This window comes from Somniosus microcephalus, chromosome 5 (genome assembly GCF_052327205.1).
Source record: "Somniosus microcephalus isolate GS21.2 chromosome 5, FLI_Smic_1.0, whole genome shotgun sequence".
NCBI lineage: Eukaryota > Metazoa > Chordata > Chondrichthyes > Squaliformes > Somniosidae > Somniosus > Somniosus microcephalus.
In genome coordinates, this window is record NC_140991.1 from 24,642,095 (window position 1) to 24,655,229 (window position 13,135).

Consider the following 13,135-nt stretch of genomic DNA (forward strand, 5'->3'; position numbering starts at 1 on the left):
CCAGAGCTGTCAAAATCATTTAGGATTAGGAAATAAAAGCGCTTATTAACTCATTTAAACATAAAGGGCTAGAAATTCAGTAGGCTTTGCGCCCAGTTTTCGCCCAAAGAGGGCTTTTGCGCCACTTGCTGAGATTGCGCCGATACTCAGCGCTGCGGTAATGGCGGTGTTAGCCAGTAGCGCTGCGCCGCCACCGATGATGTCATCGGTGTGCGCAGTGCCCCGCTACCGCCCTGCTACCGGCCCGACCGCCATATTTAGTTGCGGCCGCCTCTTCCGCAGCGGCCGCAAACAGCGATCTGAAAACGGGGCCGTCCTGCAGCCTTAGTGGGGCGAGTTAAGGTGGAGGTGCGGCCGGCCGCTTTTTCGGCGGCCGCCTGCCCGCACCTCCTTCCCCGGCCTCCTCCACACACCCCCCCCCCCCCCCCCCCCCCCCGCGGCATTGCCGGCTGTTTTCCGGGAGCCCGGCACTCCTCCGTGGTGCCGGGCTCATTTGCCGGCACTAGCGAGCGGCGATCTCGCTGTTGCAGGCACCTCCCCCTTAAGAGAGGGAGGAAGGCCTGCAGTACCACAGCCTGCCGCTCCGCAGCGGGTGGCGCTGCGGCACCTAGCGCGCCGAAATTCAGTTTCAGCGCCCCAAGCGGGGGCGGCCACACCCTTGAATAGCGGCCAGCTTCGACTTGGGACGCTGAAACTGAATTTCCGGCGGGCGCAAGTGGCTCCGCGCGCAGCGGTAACTTCTGGGCGCAAGCGAGCTGGCGGGCCCAAACTGAATTTCTAGGCCAAAGAGCTGTGTTTGTTTTTAAGAGTGACGTACACTAAATTGAGTAACATCTTTAAACCAAAATGAGCGATTGTCATTCTCAATGAGTGATACTGGGCAGGCTTGCACTTACCATTATAGTCACTTTAGTTTATTTAACCGCATTAAGCTATGATGTCTGAAATTGGATGGGTCAGACTGTCTAATACTTCGACACAAATATACCTATAATTTCTTAGAGCCACCTCAAAGATTTGATTTTTTTCGTATTGGTACTCAAGGTAGAAAGAAAGTTTCTTCCCCTCCCCCTCCTCCATTTTTCCTCTTTCATCCTCTTCTCTCCTTTAAAGCAATTAATCTTGCTGGGCTGAGCTATGGTTTCATAAATAGCTGCAATCTTTCATGTACATTGCTAATCTCTCTGTGAGCCCAGATGGTGAGTGACAGCGGGCTACTCAAATGTGGGAAACGCCAGGGTCAAGACCAGTCCTATTTCTGTTGGACATACCCACACACAATATCCAACAGGAGTCACTCAATAGCAATCAGGAGGAAGAACCCTGGCTAATTGTTTTTCCTTCCTTAATCCAGAGGTATCTTTTCCATTGTTGTCGTTAAAATGACCTAATTTACCATAAATCAAAAATGCAAGCTTCTAGTTAAGTAGCTTAATACCAAACCATGTAGCACATTTACCTAGTAAACCATAGGGGGAGATTGCCATTTTCTTTTTCAATACCAAGCAATGTTTAAGCCTTCATACTAGAGCAAAAGATTTTCTGTTTATTTGGCTAATCTCTGCAGAGCGAATGCAGAAATTATCTTCTCTAGGGGATGTATATATTCCAAGAATGTCTTGATCTGGCATTAGTTCTTTTATCACATATTGAAAACAAAATAAAAATACATATATTAAAATACATTTGTTTACTAATTTTTTTTTATTTCCCCACATTAGAGACTTCTCGATTTATTAACAAAGAGAAAGTGGAACGCATTGTCACTACTGTGTATGGAAAGCAAACAGAGTTCTTTATTGAGACTGTTGACAGCTATACCAAAGTACAGTGGTACAAGGATGGTAAAGAAATCAAGCAGACAAAAAAGTTTACAATGGAGAACAAGGGAAAGCAACACAAGCTTCTTATTTCAACTACAAAGAAAGAGGATGAAGGCACTTATACATGCGAGTGTGGAGAAGACACTATGAGCTTTGATTTGAAAATCATAGGTAAATGTAACTTGTATTTCAGGACCAGTGTGCCTCCATTGAAAGTATATTCCAATCTGATAGCACAGTTTTTAACAGTTCCAACAGCTAATAAGTGGGGCGGGGGAGGGCGGGGGGGCGGGAAGAAGATCTGCGTCAACACCAATTCTATGGATTTGCCACCAAAGTTACATAGACGATTCGGAGCACCCCCAGTGGAAATTAATAATTTATAATATCAATAAGCGAGCCATCGTGTAACAAGTTTAAAATCAGTAATTTAGTTTGGCGGTTTACTTTAAGGGTTATAATCTCTGTTTGATTATATTGCTTCTGGAATTTCAATATGTCCTAGGAAGCTGCTTATGTTGTTTGGATACTGTAGCAACATGATTATGTTCTTTAAAGTGTTCTCGGTGGGGAGCGGCATCTTTTTGCCTTTTTATTTGAGGGTCTCCTGAGGCTGCTGTAGCCCTTTTTGGACTCTTTCCAATTGTCCGAAGCTGACGCCGTATTGGTAACAGTGGTGGTTTATATTTGATATAAGCAGCAGTTTACAAAGTACAGTTGAGAATTGTATTACCCCAGTATTCCTTGGGTAGAAGTTGTGACGTGCTGTTCCACGTTCCTTCTACAGTTCATCCTCGTTCACCCTGCAAGTGCGCGTTGTCAAATGTTCTACACTGAGAATAGTTCTAAGCCCCCTAGTTATACTCCATGAACAGGAACTTGCAGCAGAATTTGTCCAATCACGTTTTTCCCCATATTCCTCCCACCCCACCTAATCATATTGATGATACGCACAGGCCAGTTTCATCACAAGCTTCTATTGTTTTTGGGTTAATGGCCCACCCTGCAGAACTTGAAACTAACAGCCTTACTGACTGTAATACAGGGCTGGATTTTGCCAATGGGGAGCTTTTGGAGGCGGGACTCCCACTTGTCGGGTTTCAGCCCCGCCTCCATCGACTTCTGGCCAACCCACGCTATTTTCCCTTTATTGACCTTGTTAAATCCGCCCAGCGGGCTTAGCAGGCCAATTAAGGGAAAGCCGGTTACAGAGAACGTCAGAGTATGACGTTTCATCTTTGACAAATGAATTGCCATCATTTGACAGCTCTGTGAAGCTGTCAAACACTGACAATCTCTGTTGGTTGATGAGTCTTTGTATTCAAGACTCATCAAACCTATCTGCTGAGCAGAAATCAGATGGCTGCTACATCGGAGAATGCAGCAGCCATCTGTCATCTCTGCCGGTGAGATGCCGGTTCCCCAACTGTTGAAGCCTGCAGGAAGAAACAAATGTAAGTAAACATTCTCTATCACTTTACACTCACCTCACACCATTCTCCACACTTGCACCCATCACTCACCTCTACAGTGCACTTTTGGACCTCTCTGACCCACTGCTCGCCTCGGTGACCCTGGCGGCATTTCCTGACGTCGGGAAGCCTGCACTTGCAGGGGTAAAATGGGGATAATCCTCTTAACTGCCTGTTAACACCCTGTTAACAGGCAGTTAAGTGGCTGTAATCCCCTTCCCGCCTCGGGGAGGCGGCTCCCAGCGCGGGTCAGCTACCCGCCTCCTGGGAAGATGGCACGGAGGCGGGTTGGGGGCGGGATGGGTACCCGCCCCCAGATTCTGCCATTTTCCTGGCAGTCCCGCCTCTAAACTCGCCTCCCCAGGGCTGGCATAGTTCCCCCCCCCCCCCGCCTCAAGTCTCAAGGTATTGTCCTCTATACTAATTTAATTAGAGGAATGAATGTAACCGTGGCCTATCAGAGCTATTAAACGTAGTCTACTAAGGCCCAATATTATAAACTAATCAAAGTGGTTGTGGATTGGGCAAAGGAATAAACAGCATACTCATTAGACTGGAAGAGCCTATTATCAACTGTAGCAGTTTAAGGTGAATCCACTGTTGCATGCAAACTGCAATTTTAAATTCTTTCAGACAGGTTTCCCCAAATACCTTTTCAAACCCATATTTCCTTACACCCCACACCATCTGCAGCTGAGAGGCATGCTCCTAGATCTCCTCCAATGACGTTGTGCATAAAGGAAAGACTGGAATGATTTTTCATCTTAATCTCCTTATTATGGACAAGTGTCTGCCGTTCCAAACTGATTCAAGTAATAGGGGAGAGTTGAAGAGTTTTACATGATAGTGACTTATTATGGTAATCTTTTACTCTAATAAATTGAATTAAAATAGTTAGATTCATCCCTTGTTGACTTAATAGATTTTCCACTTATGCCATTGGTAGAAAGTGCACTGCCACTTTTTTAAATTCTGTTTTTCCTATCCATGCAATTCTCTTATTCACCATTAATTTCTGCAGGGGTTCTCCTGATAATTCACCCTAACTTTGGGGGAAGATCTGCAGAAACCAAGGAGAACTGGCATAAACGCCAAAGTTATGGCAAACGATCGGGAGAGCCCCCATGGAAATTCAACCTCATTGTTAAAAAGTGCATATTTTTACGCAGGAAGCTGAGTGGCGTAGGAGTGCCAGTAACAATCCATAAGTTACATTACCAGATGGTAAAAACCCATGTAATTTATGTAATAGATAATAAAGTAATTACATTCATGCTCATTATAAAGAATTATTAACTGCATAGGATAGCTGCCCTGATTGCTTAGTGGGGTAAATACACTACCTGACATGATACTATGATATATAAAACTAAGAAGGACTAAAGCTTGATCCAGAGATCCTGAGTAAACGGATGCCAGCCAGTACATCAATTAGCTGCTACAGATTGCTTCAGTCACTCTGGGCTAGTAGGGGAAAAAAATCAGCCAAGGTTCTCGGTCTGATTTGCTGTTCAAAGACTCCTGCTGGAAAGTATATGGGGGCGATTTTGTGACTGGGGGCACGTTGGAGGCGGGACTGCTGCTTGTCTGGTCGATGTCCCGCCTCCCATCGATTTGTGGCCAACCCACGCTAATTTCCCTTGATTGACCTTGTTAAGCCCGCCCAGCAGGCTTAGCAGGCCAATTAAGGGAAAGCCGGTTACAGAGCACGTCAACGTATGACGTTTCATCTGTCAAATTTTTGACAGATGAATTGTCATCGTTTGACAGCTCTGTGAAGCTGTCAAACAGTGACATTCTCTGCAGTTTGATGAGGTCTTGCATACAAGACCTCGTCAACCTTCTTTCTTTTACAGAAATGAGATGTTGCATCTGAGAACGCAACGGCCATCTCTCATTTGCAACACAGAGGTGCGAGACTCTCCGCATGCACCGACTGAAGCCTGCAGGAAGAAACAAAGGTAAGTACACTTTTAAAAACAGTTTGCACTTACCTCAGATACTCAGCTCTACACTCTTGCACCCATCACTTACCTTCACACCACACTTTTGCACCCTCCCCCCACCCCCCCCCCCCCCCCCCCCAACCCCCGCAGACCCAGTACTCATCTCGCTGAGCTGGCGAGTTTTGGAGCCGTCGGGAAGCCCGCACTTGTGAGGGCAAAAAGGGGATAATCCTATTTTCTGCCTGTTGACTACCTGTTAACAGGCAGTTAATAGGCTTTAATCCTTTCCCGCCTCCAAGGAGACGGGACCCGGCGCGGGACGGCTACCCGCCTCCTGGGAAGATGGCATGGGGGCGGGTTGGGCACCCGTCCCCAAATTCTGCCATTTTCCTGGCAGACCCGCCTCCCCAGGGCTGGCAAAATCGCCCCCATTGTGTATGGATATTAGATGAAATGAGGTTTGAAGTCAGCTATGATTTTCCACAGTCAGATAGACTGTCAACACTCATTGTCTGGGCTCAGCGTATACAGAGAGTGGTCATTTGACTGAAGTGTCAGGGACATTTGGAACCATGCCTCAAAAATAATCAGTACATTTTGAAGTGGGGAATACAATAAGGAGTAATGAGTTTAGTAAGGATGTGCGGGTTAGGATGATTGGCTATGATAAATTGACCCTTAGTGCTAGGGGGATTAAATACGTGGGGTTACGGGGATAGGGTGGGATATGTGTTGGTGTAGGGGTTACGGGGATCGGGTGGGATATGTGTCGGTGCAGGCTCGATGGGCCGAAATGGCCTCTATCTGCACTGTGGGGTTTCTGTGATTGATTGTGATTAATGTTATGTTACTTATCAAGTATTCTTTTGATTCAACATAGGATAACAAAAAAATCTTTGTTTCTCATAATTCTTACAATTAATTTAAAGATATTTTTAATTTAGTGAAAATATTCATGATTACTTTTGCAAACTATACGCTTTCTTGAGCTTTCAGTATGTTTTTTTATTTTTTTAGAAATGTCGGTCTCTATATATAGCATAAATAATAACATATAAGCTTTGACACAATTCCTAAAACCAAGAGACAGGTTTCTGATCATTTGCTAGGTGTCACAAGTCTGTGTCACATTATAGGTCAAACATTTTGACATAATGCAACAGGTGTCCCTTCACATGCAGTACGCTTATGATCTTTAGCAGACTGTGTGAGACATGGAAGAAATTACAAAATGCACTGGAGAATTAATTGAATGCTGCAGAATTTTCCTCTGGATAGAAGTGGTTGTCCTTATCAACTACATGGTATCACAAAATGAGGACATTTGGTACAAATGCATTAAGGCACAAGAGTCCAAGTTAATTAAGTTTATTTGAATTGATAGGATGTAGATTCACAGCTAATGGAGCGAGTCTGATTTTATTATTTTGTTCCAGTCCAGAGGAACCTCTTGGCAATCTTGACCTGATAATCTGACTTTAGCCACTTGAACCTAGTTTTAGGTATAATTATTGAACCCAGTGTGTTTTATCACCTCTTTACTCGTGCCTTGTAATCTCGTGGCAATATCTGCACAGGCGTTAATGGAAATGTGGTGCTATTTTAAGTGTTGTCTGTCATGGCAGTGGAATGCTAGATGCAAATGCAGATTAGTTTTGTGACTGCTGTTTCAAATATAAAGTTTGTTCCTGCACTGCTTTTAGTAGAGACACGTAGCACAGATATACCTAGTGCTGTATTACTTTTGCCAGTGCTTGTGTCAGGAGCCTGATTTCACTTGAGCTGCCTCACAGGTTTGGTGGAACTACAATGCAGGAATATCGAACTAATACCAGAACAGTCCAACGTTAATGCTGGGATGTCAAAGCTAAAATCGGCACACTTCCAACACCAAATCTGGGATCGCAAACCCAATACACATTCCAAGAGCAATGCTGAGTTGTCAAAGTTAATACCAGCCTACTCCAACACTAATGGATCTTTTTCCAGCCTAGATTATATTAACTCCAGTACATCAAAGATGAAGTTGATAACATGGATATGAGTTTATCTGATAGGAGCCTGTATTGAAATAATACATTAGTGTAAAAGTTGAATAGCCAGTTGGTGAAAGATAGAAAACTAGAACCTAGTCTTCAGTTGCTTACAAGCCTTTATTTACAGAAATACACATTACATACTGTGCAACCCCCAGATAAGCTTGCAACCCTTTCCAGCCTACTCCCATATATGAAAGCAAGCGAGTCCCCAATTAATTCCCACTACCTGAATACAATTAACACCCAATTGCTATATACCATTTGAATACAATTAACAATTACAGGAAACTTTGTGTTATCCGGAGGCTAACTGTCCGGCAAGCTCGAGCCACCGGCAAAAATCAGGAGCCGTTTTTTTTCTTTTCGTTGCTTTTTTCTCAACAGTCAAGCTCTGCAAGGTCTGTAGCTAAGCAACAGCTTCAGCTAGAGACGCTACAGAGACGCTTGCCGACTGTTTAGAAGCTGTTGCTAAGCAACAGGGTTTGTTGATTCACACGGAGCTGAAAATCTCCGTATGTTTCAACATTAGCGCTGGAGTGTCCGGCAGTTTTGAGGGAACGGCAACAGCTCGGTCCCGCCGGTGCCGGATAGCACAAAGTTTCCCGTAGTACCTTTTGCGATTTCCAGTCAGTTTGACTTAATGTGCTAATTGTAATGAAAATATTTCTCTTATTTGCAGATGCAACTGTCAAATTCATAAACAAGCCAAAAACTCCTCCAGAAGTGATAGCAGTAACCTCAGAAAGTCTGGAACTGTCTTCTGAGGTGTCATCAGCTAATGCTGTGGTCACCTGGAGAAAGGATCAAAAAGAGGTTAAACAGGACCAGAGGATAACCATCATCTCTCAGGGAACACAACACAAACTTGTCATCAAAAAGGTGCAGCAGAGCGACCAAGGAAACTACAGCTGCACGTCTAATGATGACAATCTAACATTCCAAGTTAAGATCAAAGGTAAAACTAACCTTGATCGTTGCTTTAGTGCTAGCGAGGTACTATAATCGGTAAGAAAACAGATCACAATTCAAAACTGACAAGTTTGAATCTCTCAAATGCCTGTAACTTGAATCCTTCATTCTCAATTGTGAGGGGAAAAAAGGTTAGATTTCACATTTTCGCCTCCCCTATTCTTTCTTTTCTCTTACAATCTTCAGGCTTTTAAAACCCAACTTTGTGTTACCTAGTCACTACTACCTGATTTATCTCTCTGGCTCTCTTACTATTTTCAACCTTGGTGGTGCTTTGCCCTTTGGACCTTCAGGCTTCATCTTGGTTTCCTCTCTCAAAAATATAAGTGTGTGTAATACAGCCACACAGTTAATACTAATCTCTCTGTATATACATTTGTATGATGCACCAAAAGGCAATGAGTTTGTGGATTACAGCTAGATAATGCAGATTTTAAGCAACTGAATATCATTTATAGTTGGTTACATAAGCTAAATTTGCCCAGATATATTGCAGCATAAAATCCTCAAAGTATCAGTTTTCCTCTTATATTCATGTAACTGAAATGCAATCATGATGCTATTAAAAAGGGACGGAGTCTCACTAGAGCGTGAGCACGATGCACCAATTCTGCAACCTTTGTTCCTATTGAAGAAGTTCCCTCCGTCACAAAGTTTACCCTTGACAGTAAGTCAGAGTTAAGAAATCTCTAGAGCAGGGTTAATGAATATTTTGCTGGATGTCAGTACAGAGGAATGGAAATTTTCTATTTTTGGCATCTATTGCCAGCATTAAGCAGCGCAGGCCAGTTGTAGCACAGGTTAAGTGCAGGTTGTGCTCTCTGCGCTTCCCCATCAATATTTCTTAACTCCAACATCAAAAGAATACTCTTGTGTGTTAAATTAAAAAACATTTTTTTACTTTGTCTCTTTTTTTCACTCTCAATCCAATCTTTCTTTCCCTCTCTTTTGCTTTGTGTACCTGATTTGACATTGAATTCACTTACACTTCCTGACTCAGACTCTGGACTGTTAATTAACGACCCTTCAATCTGATTGATTAAGGAGATACAAAGTTGGTTGCCCTGTTCACACAGGTCCCTGATGCCCTGTAGAGGGTGCCACACCATCTCGATGTCCCAGTTGCAGCAACTTGCTGTGCAAAAGCTCATGGAGATTAAACGGGCAAGGGCAAGTCTGCCATTCGTTTGCCACGTACTCTGGCACCATGTCATTCTATCCTAATGATCTCCCAATTCTGTTCTCGCTATTTCCTGGCTGCATCTTCACTATTTCCTGGCACTATCCTCCTCAGTCGCTCTATCAGCACATCAGAATGTGTGAACTTTGCTGCTGCTGTTACGTTATAACAGTTGGTGTTGTTACTGTTGCTAGAGTATTATTTAGCAGAAATTTTAAAGGAGGGAAATAGTGTGGGGGCATTGCAAGAGAAAACATTCACTATAAAGTATTTCTAGTCTAATAATCAGTTGCAGCTGAGCATCATGTTCCCCAATGCCCCACTGGCAACCAAGTTATCTCCTGGGAGGGACAAAAAACCTTTTACAAAGCCTAGGCCAATTTAGGGGGGGGGGGGGGAAATCTGGAGAATTCTATTTTATGATGCTTTGGACTGGACACAAAGCCACTCTCGAGCCATCTGACTCTGGAAAGCTCTCTACCTACTAAATATGCAACACTACCCAGCCTATAGTACTTTCTGGGGTTTGATGGCTTCAATCAACTTTCAGGTAAATCCTTTCTTTAAGTGAATGGAATTGTTCTGGGGTGCAGGTTGCTCTTTCTTTTACCAATATCCCCAGAATGGCTCTGGTGGAAAGGATACTATCAATACACAGACCGCATGCAACTCATGTTGGTCTTCAATGTAAAAAGTTAATTCTCCAAAACAAATAATGTGGGTAACAATTTTTTATTTTTATGGATAGACCTCTTGTGTGCCCTTATCAATACACGGAAATTAATTATGGGGCACTGAAAAGTTGAAGTATTGGTCAGAGATTTTGTGGTATGATGTATAAACTTTTAGTTTACTCGTTAGTGCAAGGATTAAAAAAGACACATTTACTGGTAACGTGCCGAAGTTGTTAATTTCTACTTAATTTAGTTGTGCTTATTTGTGCGTTAGAACATTTTCTAATGGTTATGGTATTATCCAACATATTGTAACATTTCTGTTTCTTCCTTTTACTTTTGCAGAACCAGCTGCAACTATCTTGAAGAAGTCCACAACACAAAAAGAGTACACAGCAAGTGTGGGAGAGAAGGTAGTCCTTGTTTGTGACGTGTCTCAGTCTACTGTAGAAGGGAAATGGCACAGAAAAGGACAGGAAGTAAAGCTGAGCAAAGCAGTGAGTGTTGAATCAGAAGGCACATCGCGAAGACTGGTCCTTCACACTGCCAAATCTGGAGATTCTGGGGCATATGTATTTAAAACCAAAGAGGATGAGATCACCATCAATGTTGCTGTCAAAGGTAAGACAAATACTGTAGAATGAAATAACATTGTGGAATTATAGATGATGCATTCAAAATACTAGTTTCTGTCACCTCCCTTTATCTATGAAGACCCAACTTCAACTTCCGCCCAGGGTATGAAGTGTCTGTTCTAGTTATTGGCTCATCACAACGTGCCTTGATTGGAATTTTTTTGTTGAACTGCTTGGCCATCAGTGCCAGAAGCTACAAAGGCAGTAGCATCTCTTTTTCACTGTTACTGGTCACAGGAATGGCCCTGCAGCTTCACTCAGGGTGTCCTAGTGCATGAATTACAAAAGGTTACTATGCAGGTACAGCAAGTAATTAGGAAAGCTAATAGAATGTTATCGTTTATTGCGAAGGGAATTGAATACAAAAGTAGGGAGGTTATGCTTCAGTTATGCAGGGCATTGGTGAGACCACATCTGGAGTACTGTGTACAGTATTGGTCTCCTTATTTAAGGAAGGATGTAAATGCGCTGGAAGCAGTTCAGAGAAGGTTTACTAGACTAATACCTGGAATGGGCGGGTTGTCTTATGAGGAAAGGTTGGACAGGCTAGGCTTGTATCCGCTGGAGTTTAGAAGAGTAAGAGGTGACTTAATTGAAACATATAAGATCCTGAGGGTTCGGGACAGGGTGGATGTGGAGAATCTAGAACTAGGGGTCACTGTTTAAAAATAAGGGGTCGCCCATTTAAGACCGAGATGAGGAGAATTTTTTTCTCTGAGGGTCGTGAGTCTTTGGAACTCTCTTCCTCAGAGGGCAGTGGAAGCAGAGTGAATATTTTTAAGGCAGAGGTAGACAGATTCTTGGTAAGCAAGGGGGTGAAAAGTTATCGGGGGTAGGCGGGAATGTGGAGTAATCAGATCAGCCATGATCTTATTGAATGGCGGAGCAGGCTCGAAGGGCCGAGTGGCCTACTCCTGCTTCTAATTCGTATGCTCGTATCTTGAGGACTATTTTTTGTGAGTAATTAGTGTCAAAGGACCAAGTATTTCAAAGATTTACTTTTGATAGTAAGACAACAGTGTACTTTTTATGCTTTTTTTGTGTGAAGTGATTCAATTTCAAATGTGGCCTGTTACCTTCTGACACGATTTTTTAATTTGTTCTTGAGATGTGGGCAGTGCTGACAAGGCTACATTTATTGCTCATCCCTAGTTGCCTCGGTGGTGGGCCTTCTTGAACTGTTGCAGTCCTTGTGATGGCGGTGCATCCCCAATAGTTATAGGTAGGGAATTCCAGGAATTTGACCCAACAACGATGAGGGAATGGAGGTATATATCCAATTCAAGGTGGTGTGAGGTTGGAGGAGGTGATGTTCCCGTGCCCTTCTTGGTGGTAGAGGTCACAGGGCTGGGAGATTCTGTTGAAGTAAACTTGGTGAGTTGCTGCAGTGCATCCTATAGATAGTACATATATCCTGAACCTGGCATGAGACCACTGACCCTTACTGAGGTAGAATGACAACTGATATATCATAAATTGGCCTGTCTGTTTATTATGCACATTTTCAAACTATGTGAACTCCCACAGGGGGGAACTTTAACCCCCAAAAACGGGCGGATTTGGGTTGGGTGGGAGATTAAAGCGTTAAAAATCTGTATCATGACCCCAACCTGTCTCCAACCCGCCCACTTCCGGTTTTAACGGAGGCGGGAGGTGGGGCATGCAGCCAATCCGAAGATCGGATTCCCCCCCCGGGGTCATGGGTCAGACTTACCTCGGGCTCCTGCCTCTTGTCCAGCATTCCCCACCCAACTGGTAGCCAAGCCTGTCCATCAGGCTGACTTCTGGGCGGTGAACCTGTCGGTGACGTCACATGCACGCCGTGGAGTTAAACTCCTGGTGGGTTTAAAAGTTAAAATTCCCTTTGTTTCAAAAAAAACTTAAAACTCAACTCGATCTCAAAATCCTGTCTTGAAGAATTTTTTTTCAGAATTCACAAAATGTGACAATCCCCATTGCTGCACCTAATTTTTTCTTAAATGATTCCAGGGTTTTCGTCTCCACGAGTCTATCTGGAAGTTGATCACTCTTTATGTGAAGAAGAACTTCCAGCTATCAGTCCTAAATTTACCTTTTATTAGTTTGCCCTGCTATTAACAATTTAATGGTATTCTGGATTTACTTTTTCTATTCCCTTAACGATCTTCTCAAATGTCTCCTTTCTATGCTAAAAAGCCCAAGCCTTTTCTCACAACTCAGACCCCTTATACTAGGGATCAACCTCTTCTCTGCACTTTTCCCCCAGTGCTTGAATGTTTCGCATGCGTCTCGGTGACCACAATTGGCCACTTACCAAAAGTAGTGAGAACCAAGGGGCTAATAACAGTGAGAAACTTAAAGTAATTAATATCAGTAGGGAAAAAGTACTTGAGAAACTACTGGGACTAGAAGCCGATA

The 13,135-nt window shown here is 43.4% G+C and overlaps 1 protein-coding gene across 3 annotated transcripts in view; it reads left to right on the forward strand.

Moving 5' to 3' along the window:
• The window catches only part of obscnb (obscurin, cytoskeletal calmodulin and titin-interacting RhoGEF b), a 656,492-nt gene that overhangs the window by 52,193 nt on the left and 591,164 nt on the right, over positions 1–13,135 (forward strand). For all 3 annotated transcript variants that reach the window (XM_085987453.1, XM_085987451.1, XM_085987452.1), the window contains exons 7-9: positions 1,722–1,994; positions 7,960–8,235; positions 10,449–10,724. In XM_085987453.1, the coding sequence (XP_085843579.1) occupies positions 1,722–1,994; positions 7,960–8,235; positions 10,449–10,724 (825 nt within the window). The remainder of the gene's footprint in view (positions 1–1,721; positions 1,995–7,959; positions 8,236–10,448; positions 10,725–13,135) is intronic.